This window comes from Xiphophorus hellerii, chromosome 14 (genome assembly GCF_003331165.1).
Source record: "Xiphophorus hellerii strain 12219 chromosome 14, Xiphophorus_hellerii-4.1, whole genome shotgun sequence".
Taxonomy (NCBI): Eukaryota; Metazoa; Chordata; class Actinopteri; order Cyprinodontiformes; family Poeciliidae; genus Xiphophorus; species Xiphophorus hellerii.
The window spans coordinates 11,009,078-11,028,613 of NC_045685.1; the positions used below are offsets into that span (position 1 = coordinate 11,009,078).

The 19,536-nt window shown below is 40.6% G+C and overlaps 2 protein-coding genes across 3 annotated transcripts in view; one reads left to right on the forward strand and one right to left on the reverse strand.

The window, feature by feature from the left end:
• The first annotated feature begins 787 nt into the window (after window positions 1-787).
• LOC116733484 (thioredoxin-like) lies at window positions 788-5,124 on the forward strand. Its single transcript, XM_032584337.1, has 5 exons — window positions 788-912; window positions 1,425-1,529; window positions 1,740-1,805; window positions 2,369-2,434; window positions 4,954-5,124. The coding sequence occupies exons 1-5, from the start codon at window positions 889-891 to the stop codon at window positions 5,017-5,019; spliced, it is 327 nt and encodes a 108-aa protein (XP_032440228.1). The 5' UTR covers window positions 788-888; the 3' UTR covers window positions 5,020-5,124.
• Window positions 5,125-15,718: 10,594 nt separating this feature from the next.
• The window catches only part of svep1 (sushi, von Willebrand factor type A, EGF and pentraxin domain containing 1), a 101,661-nt gene continuing 97,843 nt past the window's right edge, over window positions 15,719-19,536 (reverse strand). For both annotated transcript variants that reach the window (XM_032584336.1, XM_032584334.1), the window contains 4 exons: window positions 18,689-18,784; window positions 17,498-17,593; window positions 16,984-17,077; window positions 15,719-16,020 (listed from right to left, as the gene is read on the reverse strand). In XM_032584336.1, the coding sequence (XP_032440227.1) occupies window positions 15,990-16,020; window positions 16,984-17,077; window positions 17,498-17,593; window positions 18,689-18,784 (317 nt within the window). In that variant the 3' untranslated portion in view covers window positions 15,719-15,989. The remainder of the gene's footprint in view (window positions 16,021-16,983; window positions 17,078-17,497; window positions 17,594-18,688; window positions 18,785-19,536) is intronic.

The following is a 19,536-nucleotide window of genomic DNA, read 5'->3' on the forward strand; positions in this document are numbered from 1 at the left end:
TTCAGATAGCTATGAGTCAATTATTGCTAGTTATGACTGTTTCTACATAGGTTAAATAGGAAACATTTTACGTTTTGAGAGAAAATGGCTATTTCAAATTAAATCTGCTTAAATTAATGTTTTAGATGTTTCAGATTAAAACTTAATGTATATATCATCATGTACATACATGGTAAGGTTTGCCTAATCCTTTGTTAACAGTGTCCAAAAAAGCATAAAAATAGAAAATTGGAAAATTTCAAACAGATGGGTTTAAATAAGTTTATACTTCTACCCACTCCTTTGAACATTCGTTATTTATTGTGTTACTGTCGTTTTTTTGGTAATTTGTAACGTTCAATGAATTTACACTTGAAATAAGACAAAACTAGCTGTATGTAACTTTTAAGCAAGAAATATGAACTTGTTTTAAGTCAATAAATCCTTAATATTAATGAAAAAGTTCCTGTTCCAATGACAGATTATTTCACTTATAACATGGGGAAAATGTCTTGTTAAAAATGAAATAACACCTGACCACTGCCTCACCTCCTTTGGTTTTTAGGGATTTTGAGACATCTCACAACTTATCTCTTGCTTGTGCAACTGTAATCATGAATAACACCTCTAGTAGTAATAATATTCATGTCAATAGCCTTAATTTGTATTTTGTCTGTTAATAATACCATGATAAATTATGTTATTGCAGTCTAATATAGGAGTTCCAGAGAGGAGCTGTTGTTGATTAAATGCTAAAATAGCTTGCCATAACCTCTGAATTTAGACACGCCTTTAAGGTGTGTACAAATGACTCGGGGTTTTCTGCACTTTAAAATGTTGCTATACAGGTATTCTGTACCTTACAGCAGTCAGTTCCCAGTGGTTGCCTGGCGTCTCTGAACAGTAATCATGGTTAAATTTGTGGGATCTTTGGTAAGTTTATAATTTTTTATGTTTATGACACTGTTTGCAACTTTCACCTTTCAGTCAAGGATTTTTGACTAATTTATAAAGATTCCAGTACCTCTGCCCTTCCTGTTCTTACTAAAAACTGGTTTCTGAGCCTCTCTCTCTCAGGCTATCAAAAGTTATAATTTCGGTAAACTTGGAACTCTTCAAATCAAATCAACTACCATGTGATTTGAAATGACCTGTGGTCTTGTTTGACCTGGTCAAGTTTGTTCATACTAAGATGTTTCCTTCACGTTTGTGTCACATTAAGTCAAGTTGTGTAAGCCGAGCACAAGTATTTCAACCTGATACGGTCTTGGCACGACGTTCAGGGGGTCCGCGGCAGATGTCACGGTTGGACAGCAGGGTTTGCCGAGTCGCCTCAGACCATTGGTCCCCGAAACCAAAACACCTCGTAAAAGCAGACAGGATCCAATGGACCCCGTCTGTTAAGGATTTTAAATATGTTGTTGCGTGTGCTTTCTGATTTGTAGGAAGAGTTCAACAACATCCTGTCTCAAGCAGGAAACAAACTGGTGGTGGTGGACTTCACAGCTTCGTGGTGTGGTCCCTGCAAAATGATAAGTCCAGTATTTGAAGTAAGTAGATGTTTGGGACTCAGAAGGTTAGCAGAAAGTGAAAAACATTTTTGTATTACCCCTACAAAAGAAGCAAATTCTGGCATGATCCATTTAGATAACCTGAAAAAAATCAAACGTTCAATCAGTTTAGACAATATCTTCTGTTATTGCTCTTGCAGTAATTTGCTGCATGTAATTATTTCTAAGTTACAATCTATTCTTTTGTAGAAACTGGCAGAGGATCCTGCAAACGAAAATGTGATTTTCTTGAAGGTGGATGTGGATGAAGCTTCAGTAAGTGTCCTTTTTCATATTGTTTGTCTAACAAACACCATAACAAGGCATTTTATAGGATCTTGAATCCAGATGCAAAGAAAATGATTCCAATAAATTATGCTTGAAAATGTCAGGATTTGGTTTGTGGCTAAATGTTATAGTTAATAATAATAAAAAATTGTGACAGGAAATCAGTGGATAAAATTCTTCTCAAGTGTTTGCTCTGTACTGCCAAATAAATTGCTGATTTTATTGCAAAATCAGTAAACGAGCTCTAATTTAAGATTTTCTGGCTGTGGCCTGTATTGATGGCAGTGTGAATAGTGCACTCCCGTCTTATACTCGCCTGACAGCTTGTATGTTATGTTAAATCCATAACATACAAATGCAAATGGACCCACCTTATTGTATGGACAAACATTACAGTGTTTGTCCAGTGTTTTGAGTCTGTGGGATGTCTCTAATTCATATTTTGCCCTGATGGTTTATTCTTCAGTTTCTGATAAGCTGAAGTTGAACCCATTCCTAAAGTTTCAGCTGATTGGTCCATTAATTGTTTGAAATTCCTTATTTGTTTTCAGGATGTGGCCGGGAATTGCGGAATCAGGGCCATGCCTACATTCCAATTCTACAAAGATAGAAGGATGGTAAGTACAAGCACTCAGTGAAGACTACGTCACACGATTTAGGGTCACATTCACACAAAGTACAAACATGTTGTTCCAGATGCTAAAATCTACCATGCTTTGTCTGAATTTTTTTGTCAAGATATCAGTTAAATCCTCCCAACTTTACTGGAACCACAACCAAATCCGATCAGCAGGTTAGAAATTTAGCAAGATTAAGAGCCTGGGTGGAAATCTTTAGGTACATCACAGTTTCACAACTAGGTTGGCGGCTAAATGCTATTCCCCATGATTCATTCATTCATTTTCTCTAAGTGATAAACATGGGAAACTCAACCAAGCAGGTGGTCTGTATGATATTTCACAAAGCTTCAAAATGATACAAATGAGGACAGCAAAAAATATTTTCTGGTGTGTTTTCCACAGAAAATCTATCTAAAAGCAGATGAGCATATTCTCTTCAGTTCATCTTCCTTTATCTTAGTTTCTCCAGTTTTAAATGACTGACAGGTTTAATAAACTCTGACTAAGGTAGAGGAGTTTGTTGACTGATCCTGTTTGAGTTTTACTTAAAAGGAAAGCCACATTTCATTACAGTGATCTACACTGCAAAAATTCCCCTTTCAAAAACAAGGGGGAAAAAAAGTACAAAAATAGGGTATAACTTTCTTAAAATAAGAAATAGTATCTGCCAACAGAACAAGAAAATTTATCTTGTCAAAATTTTCCAAAACAAGAAAAAATAACTAACCGAGATGAACCTACAGATATTTTAAAATTTGTGTATTTTTACTTAAAACAGGCCAATTTTACTTGTACAAGTAAGATATATTATCTTATTTTAAGAAAAATATTCTCAAGTAAAGAAAATGTTTCTTGACATTGAATTTCTTGAAACATCTAAAACATTACTTTTATCGTTACAACGGATTAAGATATATATTTTGCAATATATATATATATATTGCATATTTTACTCAAGGTTCTTACGCTAAGGCAAACATCCAAAAATTGTTCCTGTCAATACTGGAACAAGAGATGTTATCGGCTTGTTGGAATGAAGACATGCGGTCAATTACTTTTCACTTCATTATTATGTTTAAGTTTCACATAAACACAACAAAACATGACTAGTGGTCAGGATTTAAAGGCTGGATGGGCATCTGATTCCGAAACAATCCGGTAAAAGGACAGAACAATGTAGATCTAACTCATCTGCTGCACTCATAAGATGCAATTAGAATCAAGCAAACCAAATTGTCCATTGCACGAAAATCTTGGGATTAGACGTCAACAATATTAATATAGGAGCTTACTCCGCAATGAACTTCTTCCAATCAGCCATGGCCTTTTATATCTGGAAGTCTTGTCTCATTTATCCATGGCGTTCTCCAGACATCTGCCAGCAGCACAGAAAGGAGTGGCCACACACACACGTGCTGAAAGGTGTAGCAGCAGGTGTAGTGATGTACATCACACTATCAGTCCTCCTTTCAGAAAATCAGGACAGGCCCGGTTCCAATGGCTGGTAGGGAGTTGAAAAGTGGTCTTGTTTGACTGAAGCTCTTGGGTCATCTGCTAATTGGAACACAGACAGAAAAACAATCACAAAACAAACCACGTTTTAGGGACTGTAATCAGTGTAATGATGAATAAGTATCATAAATTTCTTACCTCAAGAATGTGAAGGACAGCGTCACTCGCGACTCCCAAAGTTTCTTGTAGATGGTGCAATACGTGACGGAGACGCGTCTGCCGAAGGCTTCGCCATGGCAATGGCTTGGATTACTTGAAAAATAAAAACTCTTATTTTAGTTCACTACTACTTCACTGACATTTTTGCCGCTTTCCCATTTGGACTGTACGGTGTCATAGAAGGGACGACAAACATGGTAAACAAAATATTGTTCAAACTATTAGTAACTTACAAAGTGAGTATTTGAAACATAAACCAAAAATTAAAATAATAACCATGACATTGAGCTAATCAATGTAGCTGATTCTAGCCTCATTGTGTGAAATACCAGCCATTTCAAGTCACACACATTAATAGAAATGTCATGTCACATCAGTATCAGGTCCCACATCTTTTGATTGAGCCATCTGACCATGGAGGATCAAATTAAGGAAGGTCCATAGCAGATGAAAACATAGTCTTTGTACATTTACAAAAATGCAGCTAGCGATAATATTTTCTAATTTTCTTGACTTTTTGTTCACTTTCAAACAACTAATCGTGATAAAGCTTTTCATTTACTGTGATAACAGCCCAACGCTTTCAGAGCTTCAGGATCTGGATGAGTGAATGTGAGACATTAAATTAAATGTGTACCATCCTGCTGCTGAATTTAGATTTAAGTTCACTAATCTGCGAGCGGTTCTTAAAATGTTCTAAAGCTCCCAACTTCACTGAGTTCAGGGAATTTCTATTCATTTCTAATTACTTATTTTCAGCAACCAAGAAGAGACATGAAAATACTGGAGACGATGGAGGTGTGTCGTTTCATGGATGGTAAAAGTTCTTCTTTTCTGTCTTTCAGGTGGATGAATTTTCTGGTGCTGACAAGAAAAAACTAGAAGACAAAATCAAAGCGCTGAGGCAGTAGTCCTGCTGATCAGTCCAAACACGACCGCACTGCGCTGTTTCCTTCAGTGTTTATATGGATCGTCCGTAATAATGGGCTACAAATATATTTGAATCTGATTAGTGACGTTCTTTTGTGGTATATTCCTTCTCAACTGCACCTGTCTCACAGGGGTCCTTTTTGGGTCCCCTGTTTGTTTTATAGTACAATTTCGGAAAAAACTTAGTAGCGCCTCATTCCTTTGTGAATCCTGGTTTACATACCCATCAATCTCAACTGAACCTTCTCAATTTAAACAAGAATAAAACAGAAGTAAAATGTTTTTAAAAATCTGACGCAGCTTTGATGCTGTCAAAAGCCTAGGATTGATCCTTTGATAGCTCTTTAACATAGGGAACAGGCAGATGCACCTATAAAATCAAGCTTCTTTTATTTAAGAATGTTTCCTAAAGCGAAGCCTGCTTCCCAGTTAAAAACTTGGAGAGGATGAATTTTATATTCCGCAACTTGACTGCCATACTGCATTTGGACCAGTTCTAAGGAGTCTCAGGAAGAGCACAAGAATTTAACTTTCTTAGATAAAAGCGCAAGAACAATGTTATTGTGATGTTTTGGGTTTATTTTGAACATAAAACAATAAACGGTAGTTAAACTAAATATTACTTAGTTTGATTACTTTACCAAACTAAGCAATCAGATCTTTTATTAGAAAGTGATTTTTAAATCAACCAAAATACAAAAGGAAAAAGAAAATCTGTTTTTAAGCAAAAGGAATTTTATATGGTTATAAAATGGTAACTGTACTTTGCCAAGTTTAATGAATAAATAAGTCTGCTAACGAATAAAAGACCTCCTTACAATTTGAAATTGAAAAGGAAACAAAAAAGACGTTAATAAAATATACATACTCTGGGTTGGTTCTAAATCACTTTTTAATTAGAGAAAATCTAAAACATCTGCATCTCCATAAGCTACAGGTTAAACTTTCTATCATGCCTGAATATTGTATCATTGTATCATTCCAGGGGCCACAAATGTCCCCTATGCCAGACTTTTAAGCACTCCTGTGTTTGGCATCTACTAGGTACACCTAAAAAAAATTTCATCCATCCATCCATCCATCTTCTTCCGCTTATCCGAGGTCGGGTCGCGGGGGTAGCAGCTTCAGAAGGGAGGCCCAGACTTCCCTCTCCCCAGCCACTTCTTCTAGCTCCTCCGGGGGAATCCCGAGGCGTTCCCAGGCCAGCCGAGAGACATAGTCCCTCCAGCGTGTCCTGGGTCTTCCCCGGGGCCTCCTCCCGGTGGGACGTGCCCGGAACACCTCACCAGGGAGGCGTCTAGGAGGCATCCTGACCAGATGCCCGAGCCACCTCAACTGGCTCCTCTCGATGTGAAGGAGCAGCGGCTCTACTCTGAGTCCCTCCCGGATGACTGAGCTTCTCACCCTATCTCTAAGGGAGAGCCCAGCCACCCTACGGAGAAAACCCATTTCGGCCGCTTGTATCCGCGATCTCGTTCTTTCGGTCATGACCCAAAGCTCATGACCATAGATGAGGGTGGGAACGTAGATCGACCGGTAAATCGAGAGCTTCGCTTTTTGGCTCAGCTCTCTCTTCACCACGACGGACCGGTACAGCGCCCGCTTGACAGCAGACGCTGCGCCAATCCGCCTGTCGATCTCCCGCTCCCTTCTTCCCCCATTCGTGAACAAGATCCCGAGATACTTAAACTCCTCCACTTGGGGCAGGACACCCCCCCTGACCCGGAGAAGGCACTCTACCCTTTTCCGGCTCAAGACCATGGCCTCGGATTTGGAGGCACTGATCCTCATCCCGGCCGCGTCACACTCGGCTGCGAACCGCTCCAGCGAGAGCTGCAGATCACGATCTGATGAAGCCAAAAGGACCACATCGTCTGCAAAAAGCAGAGATGAGATCCTAAGGCCACCAAATCGGATCCCCTCAACACCTTGGCTGCGCCTAGAAATTCTGTCCATGAAAGTGATGAACAGAATCGGTGACAAAGGGCAGCCCTGGCGGAGTCCAACTCTCACCGGAAACGAGCCCGACTTACTGCCGGCAATGCGGACCAGACTCTGACACCGGTCATACAGGGACCTGACAGCCCGTATCAAAGGGCCCGGTACCCCATACTCCCGGAGAACCCCCCACAGGGCTCCCCGAGGGACACGGTCGAACGCCTTCTCCAGGTCCACAAAACACATGTAGACTGGTTGGGCGAACTCCCATGCACCCTCCAGGACCCTGCCGAGGGTGTAGAGCTGGTCCAGCGTTCCACGACCAGGACGAAAACCACACTGCTCTTCCTGAATCCGAGGTTCGACTATCCGACGGACCCTCCTCTCCAGGACCCCTGAATAGACCTTGCCAGGGAGGCTTAAGAGTGTGACCCCTCTATAATTGGAGCACACCCTCCGGTCCCCCTTTTTGAACAGGGGGACCACCACCCCAGTCTGCCAATCCAGGGGAACTGCCCCCGATGTCCATGCGACATTGCAGAGTCGCGTCAACCAACACAACCCTACAACATCCAGAGCCTTAAGGAACTCCGGGCGGATCTCATCCACCCCCGGGGCCCTGCCACCGAGGAGCTTTTTAACCACCTCGGCGACCTCGTCCCCAGAGATTGGAGAGCCCAACCCAGAGTCCCCAGGCTCCGCTTCCTCAGTGGAAGGCATGTTGGTGGGATTGAGGAGGTCTTCGAAGTACTCTGCCCACCGGCCCACAACGTCCCGAGTAGAGGTCAGCAGCACACCATCCCCACTATAAACAGTGTTGGTGCTGCACCGCTTCCCCCCCCTGAGACGCCGGATGGTGGACCAGAATCGCCTCGAAGCCGTACGGAAGTCTTTCTCCATGGCCTCTCCAAACTCCTCCCACGCCCGGGTTTTTGCCTCAGCAACCGCCCGAGCCGCATGCCGCTTCGCCCGCCGGTACCCATCAGCTGCTTCCGGAGTCCCACAGGCCAAAAAGGCCCGATAGGACTCCTTCTTCAGCCTGACGGCATCCCTCACCGAAGGTGTCCACCAGCGGGTTCGAGGGTTGCCGCCGCGACAGGCACCGACAACCTTGCGGCCACAGCTCCGATCGGCCGCCTCGACAATGGAGGCACGGAACACGGTCCACTCAGACTCCATGTCCCCCACCTCCCCCGGGACGTGTTCGAAGTTTTGCCGGAGATGGGAGTTAAAGCTCCGTCTCACAGGGGATTCCGCCAGACGTTCCCAGCAGACCCTCACAACACGTTTGGGCCTGCCAGGTCTGACCGGCTTTCGCCCCCACCACCGGAGCCAACTCACCACCAGGTAGTGGTCAGTGGACAGCTCCGCACCTCTCTTCACCCGAGTGTCCAAGACATACGGCCGCAGATCCGATGAAACGATGACAAAGTCGATCATCGAACTGCGGCCTAGGGTGTCCTGGTGCCAAGTGCACATATGGACACCCTTATGCTTGAACATGGTGTTCGTTATGGACAATCCATGGCGAGCACAGAAGTCCAGCAACAGAACACCGCTCGAGTTCAGGTCGGGCGGGCCGTTCCTCCCAACCACGCCCCTCCAGGTCTCACTGTCATTGCCCACGTGAGCGTTGAAGTCCCCCAGCAGAACAAGGGAGTCCCCAGGAGGAGCACTCTCCAGTACCCCCTCTAAGGACTCCAAAAAGGGTGGGTAATCTGAACTGTCGTTCGGCCCGTAAGCACAAACGACAGTCAGAACCCGTCCCCCCACCCGTAGGCGGAGGGATGCTACCCTCTAAAAAAAATTTAAGATTGTGAAAAAGTGGAATATTTCTTGCCAGTCAATCCAGAATGTGAAATAGAAATATGAACATAAACGCGAGTTTTATGCAACTTAATAAAGACTTGGCCACAGTCCAAAGGTGCCACCCAGACTAAGAGAAGAAATTGCAGATTTCTTGGAAGAGCCTCTAGGACTTGCTGTTTCTTGGAAACACACTCATACTTTAGGAATGCAGTCAAGTGGGAAGGTTTTAGAGAAAACTCTGTCTTGATTGATGTTTTGTGGTTTACAGTTAAACCTTTTCATTAAGATTAGAATCTCATGCTGCTTTCCTCTTCTCCTGTCATACGAGGCCTTGATGTTCCTAGTTGGATGTTGCGGGTGTCAATACGTGCAGATAATAACAGGTACCAGGCCTCACAAAAGCATTGATACGCCTCAAATCAAATTTTACATGTTAAATACTTCAAAGTACTTTTGGGGGATTTTATGTGATTGGCAAACACAAAGTCCATTTTAGTGTTGTGGAACAGATTATATAATTCATTTATTTCATTAAAAATACAAACAAAACAACAACAAAAAACATAGGATAAATTTATACTCAGCCCCCTTTACTCTGATACCCTAGATAAAGCCTGATGCAACCCACTGCCTTGAGAAGTCAAAACGGAGTCCGGCGGTGTGTAATTTGATCTCAGTATAAATCCAGCTGCTCTATGAAAACCTCAGAGGTTCACAAAATCACAAAGACCAAAAAAGAACCGCCACAGTTCATCTGAAGATGGGAGAGATATGGCAACACTGCAAAACCTTACCAAGACTGGGTCGTTCACCTAATGGGCTCTACTTTGTGTCAGTCCCTCAAATGCCCAACCCATCTGAACCCTTTCAAAGGACCAGCGGGATGAACCGACATGCAGACGACGGCAGAGATCCTCTGTCATCAGATCCTCAAAATGCAGCTCGACTTGTATTCTGAGTTCAAGCTCGCAACCGTCAGATCCTGTCAGGCCTTCATTAGGGCCCGGAGCCACCAGGTTGGAAGCTTCAGCGCTCACGGTGACGCTGATCATTTGGGTGGATGAAAAAGAGCCCTACATCACGCCACACGTTATTCTGGTAGCCATTTTTCTTTTTTAAAGAAGAGAGACCTCCAAGAGGCCTCCATTTGCGTAAAATAAAACTGACCCAACCAGGTGGACGAGGGTCATGACCTGACGACACCAGCAAAACCACGAAAAGCAAAGAGGAAACTCTTCATCACTTCACCATGAGGTCTTGCCCATGAGCACTACAAACAGGATAGAAGACGAAGGTCACCCCCTGTGGAGAATGAGTTCGCTTCCTCGCATGTTTATCTGTGTCTAGATGTACTAGAAACAGATAAACATGCGCAAAAGAGAACAAAGGCCATGCAAATACATGTAAGAAACCATAGCAACGTCATCACTGCTGAGCTGCATATTCAGGACCGCTGCTCTTAAAGATCAAAGTATGTCAGACAAAGGTTTCCTGCAGAGGGGGCCTGTAATTAGTTCAGGATTCAGGACACAGATGCATAAACCAATTAAAGCAAACTAACAATGAAACTGATAAGGCAAGATAGATTTGTACTCGAATCAGTTTTACTTAGTTATTATCAACATTAGAGAGCAAAACTAAAAACTAGAATGCTCAAAGTGTGCCTCTCTTATGGTGTTATATATGCCTTTGTGAAATGATCGGCCACATTACATTCTAAGATGAAAAAAAAAAAAGAACAGGCAGCACAAATGTAACGGTTAAATTTCAGTAATAAAGATGATTCTTTTTTGAGAGGGATTGCATTTATGATGTAAGCAAATTCAAGTTTAAACTCATTAAACGGAAAAAATTATATATCTTAAAATCCTGTGATAACTGTCCCACTTAGCGTCACATTTACCTGTAAGTTAATTTTACAGCAAATAAAGATATCAGTAGCTGATCGTGTTAATGCTCAGCAGACATTGCCAATCCAGTACCTTTCTGTTACATTCTTGTGTTTTCCAGTAATGCAGTTCACTTCAATTTTTACATTAATGTAAGTTTTCCACTTTGGCTGTATCGTCTACTTGGGAATAAATAGTAAAATCTTTATAATATATAGCCTCGCAAACTTTGCCGGATGAATTGCGCTCTAATGTCATTGATGATATTTTTCTTCCTGGACGTCCAGTCCAGCAAACTGCTAAAACTCCTGCTTCTATAGACATGCTTCAACTTGTTGATGTTACTTTCTCTCTTTAATCTTACTGAAAAATCAAGGCAGTCGTTTGTTCCACTAAACTTTGAAACTCTTAAAATAAAAAAGTCAAAGATAAAGGAAAATGAATAATATATTTCAAAATGGTAGTTATTTACTCTGCATAAATGTCTCTAAAAAGGGTTCAAGGGAAAAAAAACCCAAAAAAACATTGGTGCCTCTGTTGGGAAGGCTTTAGGATTTGGATGATAAAACCGACTGCATGTTGCTGTCAATGTTGGGAAACTGATTAAGAAACCGAAGAGGCGACCAGGGTGAGGTTCTGTGTTTGTGAAAAGACTATTTCCACAGAATCTATATCCGGTAAGTATCGCAACTTAGTTGGAAGTCGGATCATAGATGTTTGCACGACTTCTCTCTTGACATTGTGTTTCTTTTCCTGTTTGGTAATGTTGCAGTGACAGGGATTACATTTATGATGTAAGCAAATTCAAACTGCTTGAATGCTTCAATATTTCAACCAAAGACTTCTGTATTTTACCTGGATTTGTTTTTTACGAAGTCGTGTTTGACAAAGAGCTGGAAGAAAACTAATATACGTTTTTTGTACTTTTTGAGCAACTACCTCAAGTTAGTACTTCATGATACTATATGACTACATTCACCATTTTACCCTTTAAAAAGGTTTCTTTTTGATTCTGGAGGTAAAAAACAGGGTTTTGTTTCAAAAGAATGAGAAGAAGGTTCTGGTTTTCAAAGAGGACCTGCAGGGTGTTTTCTTTTGTTTACTCAGGTGTTTAAAATACGTTTCCTTGTCACGCACAATGAATTAAAAACGCAAAGCATACCCTGAGGAGGTAGTTGTAGTGACAGCTTTTTTGGTAGCTCTGATCAAGACTATTGTTCAATAAATATTCTTAGAACTGGAATTTCGGGGTGTTGTGGTGGCGCAGGGGTTGAGCACAACCCACATAAAGAAGCCTTAGTCCTCTGCGCGGCCGTCGCAGGTTCGATTCCCGGCCTGGCGACCTGTGCTGCATGTCTTCCCCCTTCTCTCATTATTGATTCACTTTCCTGTCAGTTTACTATCAAATAAAGGCCACTAGAGCCAACAAAAACAAACAAACAACAACTGGAATTTCGCTTTGGCATCAAGTATAAAATTCAAACCAACTTCTGGGAGCCATTGAGGTCTGCAGCCTGATTGTAGGGAACATTCAGACTGAATGCAGTGTGTGTTAGCATCAGGAAAAGTGACTCAGCTCTTTGTGAAAACACACATCTACTGACTGCTGCAGTGAAATCACGTGGTTTTCTCTAATGCGATTGCTGGCTGTTTGCCCAGAGTGTGCTGCTGTTGTCCAGAAAACAGGGGCTGACAGAAAAGAGAATATTTTTAATCTATTTACAACAATATATATACAGCACTGGCAATAGAAAGTAAAAAAATAAATTAATCTTATATTGTGACAGTATAATCTCACACTTGCTTAGAAGAATCTAATCTGTAAATGATTCAGAGGCTACAAAAGAAAAATCCAGTGTTAAGAAATAATTGTTTTAAACAAAATCACTGATGGGATAATCAGTTAACACTTTGTATAATAAAGCCTGTTTTTGCAACAAGAATAACACTTGCTGGAATATTCAAGGTAGAAGTATTCAGGAGAAGGGATCCTGGCAGAAAGGAATATAAGGAAAAGAACCTGATACTAGTCATTTGGCAATCTCTCAATCAGCAAGATAATCTAAGGCAGGGGTGGGCAATCCTGGTCCTCGAGGGCCGGTGTCCTGCAACTCTTAGACGTCTCCCTGGTCCAACACACTTGAATCCAACAGCTGAATCACCTCATAAGTGCAGTCAAGTTCTCCAGAGTCCTGCTAATGACCTCATTATTTGACTCAGGTGTGTTGAAGTAGAAATACATCTAAAAGTTGCAGGAGACCGGCCCTCGAGGCCTGGAGTTGCCCACCCCTGATCTAAGGTGTGATCTAAAGACATTTGACTGGCACGGCTTGTTTGTGCTTAGTAAGTTACTTCCTCATCATCTGAAAGTAAGTATGTGGCCAAGAGCCATGATGGAGCCAGAGGGATTACATAAGATCAGGGACTGCATAAGTTTCCAAATCTGGTGTCTTGAGTCAAGTGAGGGAATTTCTGAGAAGGGAGACGGTCCATGAACAATGCTGTTCTGGTAAACCAGGGGTGTCGAACTCCAGTCCTCAAGGGCCGGTGTCCTGCAACTTTTAGATGTGCCTCTGCTGCACCACACCTGAATAGAATAATTAGGTCATTAAGGCTCTGGAGAACTGATCTACACAAGGAGGAGGTAATTAAACAATTTCATTCCAGTGTTTTGTACTTGTGGCACATCTAAAAACTGCAGGACAGCGGCCCTCGAGGACTGGAGTTTGACACCTGTGTGGTAAACTGTCCGACATGAGCTGCATGGAACAGGAATTGATGTTGCATGGAGATTAGATTCAGTCTGTGGATGAAATCTGTTACTGATGCAGAGCAAGACTGGCCTTCGCTAATGATCGCTGTGTCGTCTGAATAGACGAGAATCGATTTCTAGCTCCTGCAATGATGAGGGGATAAAAACTGCGGGGTGTAAATGAGGGTAAAGTGGACGGTGACCGGTGAGATGTGAACTGTTATTCCACTCAGATACAACTGCACCTGTGTAAAGCTGGACGTGTTCAGAAGTAGAAGTGCCGTACCATACAGACAGGAAATGAAGTCAGAGGTGCATTTAATGTGTTTATTCGGTTTATGAGGACTGATCATCACTTAGGGCCAGGCTTGTTTGGAAATCATTTTTCTCTTGATAAATGAAATGGATTTACATATTTTATAAAACAAAAAAAAATAGTTAGAAGTACTTTAAAAAATGTAGAATTTCTTTATTGTTGTTTATTGATTCTATAAGTTTCTTGTCCTCTGTAGCTAATATGCATCTACTAATGAAATAAAAAACTGTCTTTATAGCTGTGCAATGTTTCTCATGTTTGCTGTATGGAAGAACATAGGTGCACATCTGAGGAGCGAGAGAAGTGAAATAAAAAAATTGCTCCTTTGTCATCAGGAGAGCTAGACATGCAACATCCATTACAGACACAAGTAAGCAGAGAGCAATGAAACCCAAAGAGCTTAAATACTGTGAAGTGATAAGGAGTGAAATTGATACCAGTATAATCAGAGGGATGGGAGGGAAGAAGGAGACCAACACAGAGTGAATAAGGGAAGACCTATAAGTACAACTAAAATGGTCAGATTGAAAACACAAACCTCAATGAATCACGGAATCATTTCTTCCAAGCCTTCAGTTTCAATACTGAAATCTTGATGATCACGAAAAGTTGAACTGCTTTTAAAACTACGCACTAATATACCAATAAATGGTATATGTTCCATCAGGATTCCTTTGGCTTTGCCAGCAGAATCCATTGACAGCACTAGTTTAAATTTATGGTCAATTTCCTCAGAGATGATACTCAGACCATTGAGTGAAGTTTCTTATAATTAGATTTTTTTTAGCAGCAGCGATGAGGTCGTCAATGTGCTTCACCATTGAGTCAAAGTTAATGAAGTTGCATAAACTCACCTGACACTGTTTCTTAATGCGACTGTAACGCGTCGCTATGGGAAAATATGAACAGTATTGTGAATAAACCTAATTGATGAGTTTTCAGAGTGGTATGTTTAAACAATTCTATACAATTATAAACACATTAAAATTGTGCATCAAAGTAGACAAGTTTTGAGTCGAATTGAAATGGGAAATGAGCCAAATGTACAGCCAATTAGATAAAAGTAGTATAAGGCAGTGCACGGCCACCTGCTCCCGTGTGTGGAGGGAATTTACTTGGAAAACCATGATTAGATTTTTTATAACACCAAAGATCAGGTCCGGGATGGTATCCAGTTCACAACCATGCTGGAGACTCTGTGGCCAGACTGATGTAGGCCATACACACATATTCTGGTCGTGTCAAAAGCTAACTACATACTGGCATAATGTTAGCCTTATCTTGAAAAACATATTGGGATATGGAATACCCAGATCATGTAAAACACTCTACCTGGGATGCCTCACACACGATGTAATTCAAAAGGATGATGAATATCTGTTAAAAATATTACTTTCAGCATCAAGGAAAACCATCACAAAATTATGGTATAGACAAGACCCTCCTGCAGTGGAGCAGTGGCTGAACATTGTGGAAGAGATTTTCGTAATGGAGAAAATCACATATAGACTAAGATTGCAGGAGGACAAATTTGTTGTTAAATGGGAAAAATGGAGCGACTACAGACGCAAGGAGAATGCCATTGTTGTATCCAGCTAAATATGGACACGGTTGTCCAACATTGTATATGAAGTTGAAGGTATTGATACCTCTCCACTGTATGTGTTCAGAAATGTTCAATAAAAAATAAGTATTAAAAAAAAAAAGTAGTATAAGGACAATGAAGTGCAATGTTTTGATTGGCTGACGCAAAAAACCTTTTAAAACACCCTCTCGCTTATTGTCCAGAAATGTAGCAATTAAAAATATATTAGGTAATTTTATCTGAGCTAAAACAGGAAATGTTCAGTCGGATTTAAAGCCAGGCAGTGAGACAATTGTTTTGTAAATGTAAATATCTACATTGAACTGAAAGATGATTCTAACATTGTATTTAAAAACAATAAAGCATTTATTTACATACAAAATGACCAAAATGTTTTTAGTGGCATTTTATGCTTTAATAAAAAGGTGAATAGTTTACACATATACACTGGAACATGACATCAAATAGTTTTTACACATCGTACAAGTATATAGCAGCAAATGTTTAATACTGTTGAGTCTGTATATGAAAAAAAATACAGCTTTAATTTACAGAATGGTTCTTGCTTTGCCTGTGCGGAGATGAGTGGATGGTTGTTTTCATGTGTCATTTATACAAGAGTTCCCTTCATAAGATGTTCCACAAAGAGGCGAGTGAAGGTTTCAGAAGTGGTAGTATACCGACTTCCTCTTCCTGCAACGACAAATAACCAGGCATTAAATCAGAACAATTAAATCCCTTTCATTTCTATGTATATTTTAGATTAGTGAGGGTTATGCATGGCAGATGTTATCATAACTCTCAAATTTCGTTATCTTGTGTCCCCTAAAGCTGGAGTTGTGAATGTATTTAAATTAGATATTATGAGTAAAACAAAAGGAGAGCACAATTAAGTAGGAGGAATATGATATATTTGGTAAAAATGTTAATCTCTAGATGTGTAACGCTACTAAGGAATAGACCCTAATTGACTTACAGCTGTATTGGCAGAGAAAGGTGGCTCTAGGAAGAATTGAATGCATGATTTTACAGTTATGCGCAACTTTGTTACTCTATTACATGAAATGTGATAAACTCATACACAGTTAACCTGCACATTTTTCAAATAAAATCTTTACACTCAATTTCCCAGAGTTCCCAGTCATACAGGCTTTTAATATGTAGTCTGGAACCATGACGGCGTGTACACATGTGAATGCATGGAAGAAAGGAGGGACACCATGAATGAAGTGGTAAATATGGAAGGACCCAAGTACAGACTTTCATACCTTTCCAAATTGGGAAGATATAAAACAAACAGAAAAATAATGTAAAATTAATTTTATGCATTATAACTAAAATAATGAAGCATTGGAAGTATTTTTTCCCCCTAATTTTCTGCTGAAATTGATTTAAATCTTTTAACGCTCCAATGTTTTCAGACCCTGCTGGTTTCGACTGGGACACAATGGATCCATTTTGTCCTTTTGTATTTAGGTTATTTTACCAAAACACCAAATGCCCCCATGTTAGACTACACTATCTTATGTGTAGTAATACGCCTCAAATTCAAAAATCTTCATACCAACAGAATAAGACAAAAGAGAAGTTTTTCACTCAGAGAAATGTGTGTGTTCATTTTGCGAGTCTTCAGTATTTTGAACGTGGGGCGATCACCTGGAGCAGTTATGTCCGCTCCAACCAGGAGTGCAGCTACATCTGTTCGGCCTGATGCATCTACCTCCGTTCAGACACGGCGATGAACACACAGCTGCGGGAAGCAGGGGGAACACACAGGAATCAATCAATCAATCAATCAAGTTTTATTTGTATAGCATATTTCAGCAGCAAGGCCTTTCAAAGTGCTTTACATCATTACAAACACAGAAACACAATGCAACATAGAATCAACAATCAAAACACAGCGTTAAGTCAAGTTCCATCAATAAATTTGTAATTGATCACATTTCAAATACAATTCTAAACAGGTGGGTTTTTAGTTGAGATTTAAAAGAAGTCAGTGTTTCAGCTGTTTTACAGTTTTCCGGAAGTTTGTTCCAAATGCAACCATCAGAACCGTCTTCATGAAACAAACGGTGTCCACAAGTTACCCTTTAATAAAGTTAACTGAAACAAACGCTCCCTGAATAATTTGCTAACCCAGATGGAAAGTGCGACGGCGTGAACTCACCGGTGTGACATCGGGTGCCCGTCCACCCAGAGGGACACTCGCATTGGTACGGTGCCACGCAGTGCCCACCATTTAGACACGGCAAGATGCAGATAGCTGCAATAAAAACAGGAAGTACGTCAACATGTCTGGAAAACAAACAAAGATTCAGGTCTGCTTTTTATTAGACTTTGAACTAAACCTGAACTCTTTTCAAAGGTCTTTCTCATCTGGAGGTAGGGCTGGGCGATGTAGACAAAGTTTTCTGAAAATATTTTGTGGTGCTGTTGTCGTAGCAATAAAAGTGTACATAACTATTTACTACTACAGCCATGGTTAGATGGCTGTGACTCATGCAGTCATGGTTCTGTCATGCAGTCACAATCATGAATCTTTTGATGAAAGACTTGTAGCCCCACCAACACAGGTACTGCTCTTGAAATACATTTCCATTTGAAATACAGTTCTTTAGGACACCAGTCACATAAGAAAGTGTGACTTGTATCATTTAAAAGAACACAACAACTACATTTAATCATATTGAACAAAGGGTGTAGAAAAATAGCAAAAATAACAATCCTGACAGCACGGACAGTTTTAGGGATTTTTAAACATAATTAATTGGAATATATTATGACAATGGTAAATCAAAATCTAATCACAATACAATAAACACTTCTCCACTTCTAACTGGAGGTAGACGGAAACCTGATCTGAGAAATAAGTTAATCAACAGAAGCTGATGTCAATGGCAACATGGTGAAGATGGCACAGCTTTGGCTGTACACTGCATGCGTTTAAACAATGAACTGTGGGCCTGCATAGGTCATTGACCTTTTATAAAGGAGGATTACTTTGCTGCTGGGTCGACTGGAACAGCACAAAGCACTGCCAGCGCATGTACTGTATGTTACAGTATGTATGCTACAGCATGTATGCTACAGCATGTATGCTACAGTATGTATGCTACAGCATGTATGCTACAGTATGTATGCTACAGCATGTATGCTACAGTATGTATGAAAAGACTTCATTTAAAAAGACACAATTATTTCCCCACTGAATACAAGCTTTAAAAATAAAGGCTAAATTTATCTACGTTGTTCAATGTGAGACCAGAAGGCAGGGGAGTTGATGGTTTGAACCCCTGTTCTGTCTGTTTTTGTTGTTGTGTCCTTGAGCAAGACATTCCCCATTTTTCCTTGTACTTACGCTCCTCACAGAGTCGACCCATCCAGCCCTCCGTGCAGGCGCAGATATTGGGCCGCTGGCACACGCCTCCGTTCTGACACTGCAGCCAACACCTCGCTGAGAGAGGACACGCACAAACACACACCAACAAACAACACGCTCGGTTTGGAGAAATTGCACAATGAATTCCCCGCAAATGAAAGAAAGGAACCGCAGGTTTTCTTTGTTTTTTGGAAGAACATGTGATGGACCACTTGAATATGAAACATCATGCACACAGGAACTAGAGGTCACATGCAACAGACTCGTTTCCTCGGAACACAGCGGTAAAGAGTGCATACACACAATCTCAGCAAATGTCATGAAGGAATCTGCCTGGACTCAGCTTTTGTTTGCAAGACAGATGAAGTGATAAATAGGTTTCATACTGCCTGAACAATTCTTTCTATTAAATTAATTTCCACTTAGATTTACCATTTTTTTACTGTATTTTTCTCTGTGCCCACATACACAGATACTACTAAATATGAAACTATAAAAAAATAATCTAAATTACAATTTATGGTTTCAAATTCAGCTCCCTAAGGTTTAGGCCAGTTTTAGAACGGAGCAAATATTGTTGCATCCTTTCCTCAACTTATACTGTAGAACTGATCAACTTTTTCTAGATAAAAGGATTCAAGGATTTTTATCGTCGTACCATTTCACATTTCGTTGCTTGTGGTGTGAAATTCGAACTCAGGTCCCAGATGCAGACATTTAATAAATAAATAATGGAATACTCAATGCTGTAAATGTGTGTAAATAAATAAATAAAAAGTAAAGAGTGATTTAGAAACTAAATTTCCAGTTTTTCATTAGTTGTATTA

Coding starts and splice junctions, on each gene's coding strand:
- LOC116733484 (XM_032584337.1), top strand. CDS start 889: ATGGTTAAATTTGTGGGATCTTTG. Junction 1,530..1,739: donor TGATAAGTCCAGTATTTGAA/GTAAGTAGATGT, acceptor ATTCTTTTGTAG/AAACTGGCAGAGGATCCTGC. Junction 2,435..4,953: donor TCTACAAAGATAGAAGGATG/GTAAGTACAAGC, acceptor TCTGTCTTTCAG/GTGGATGAATTTTCTGGTGC.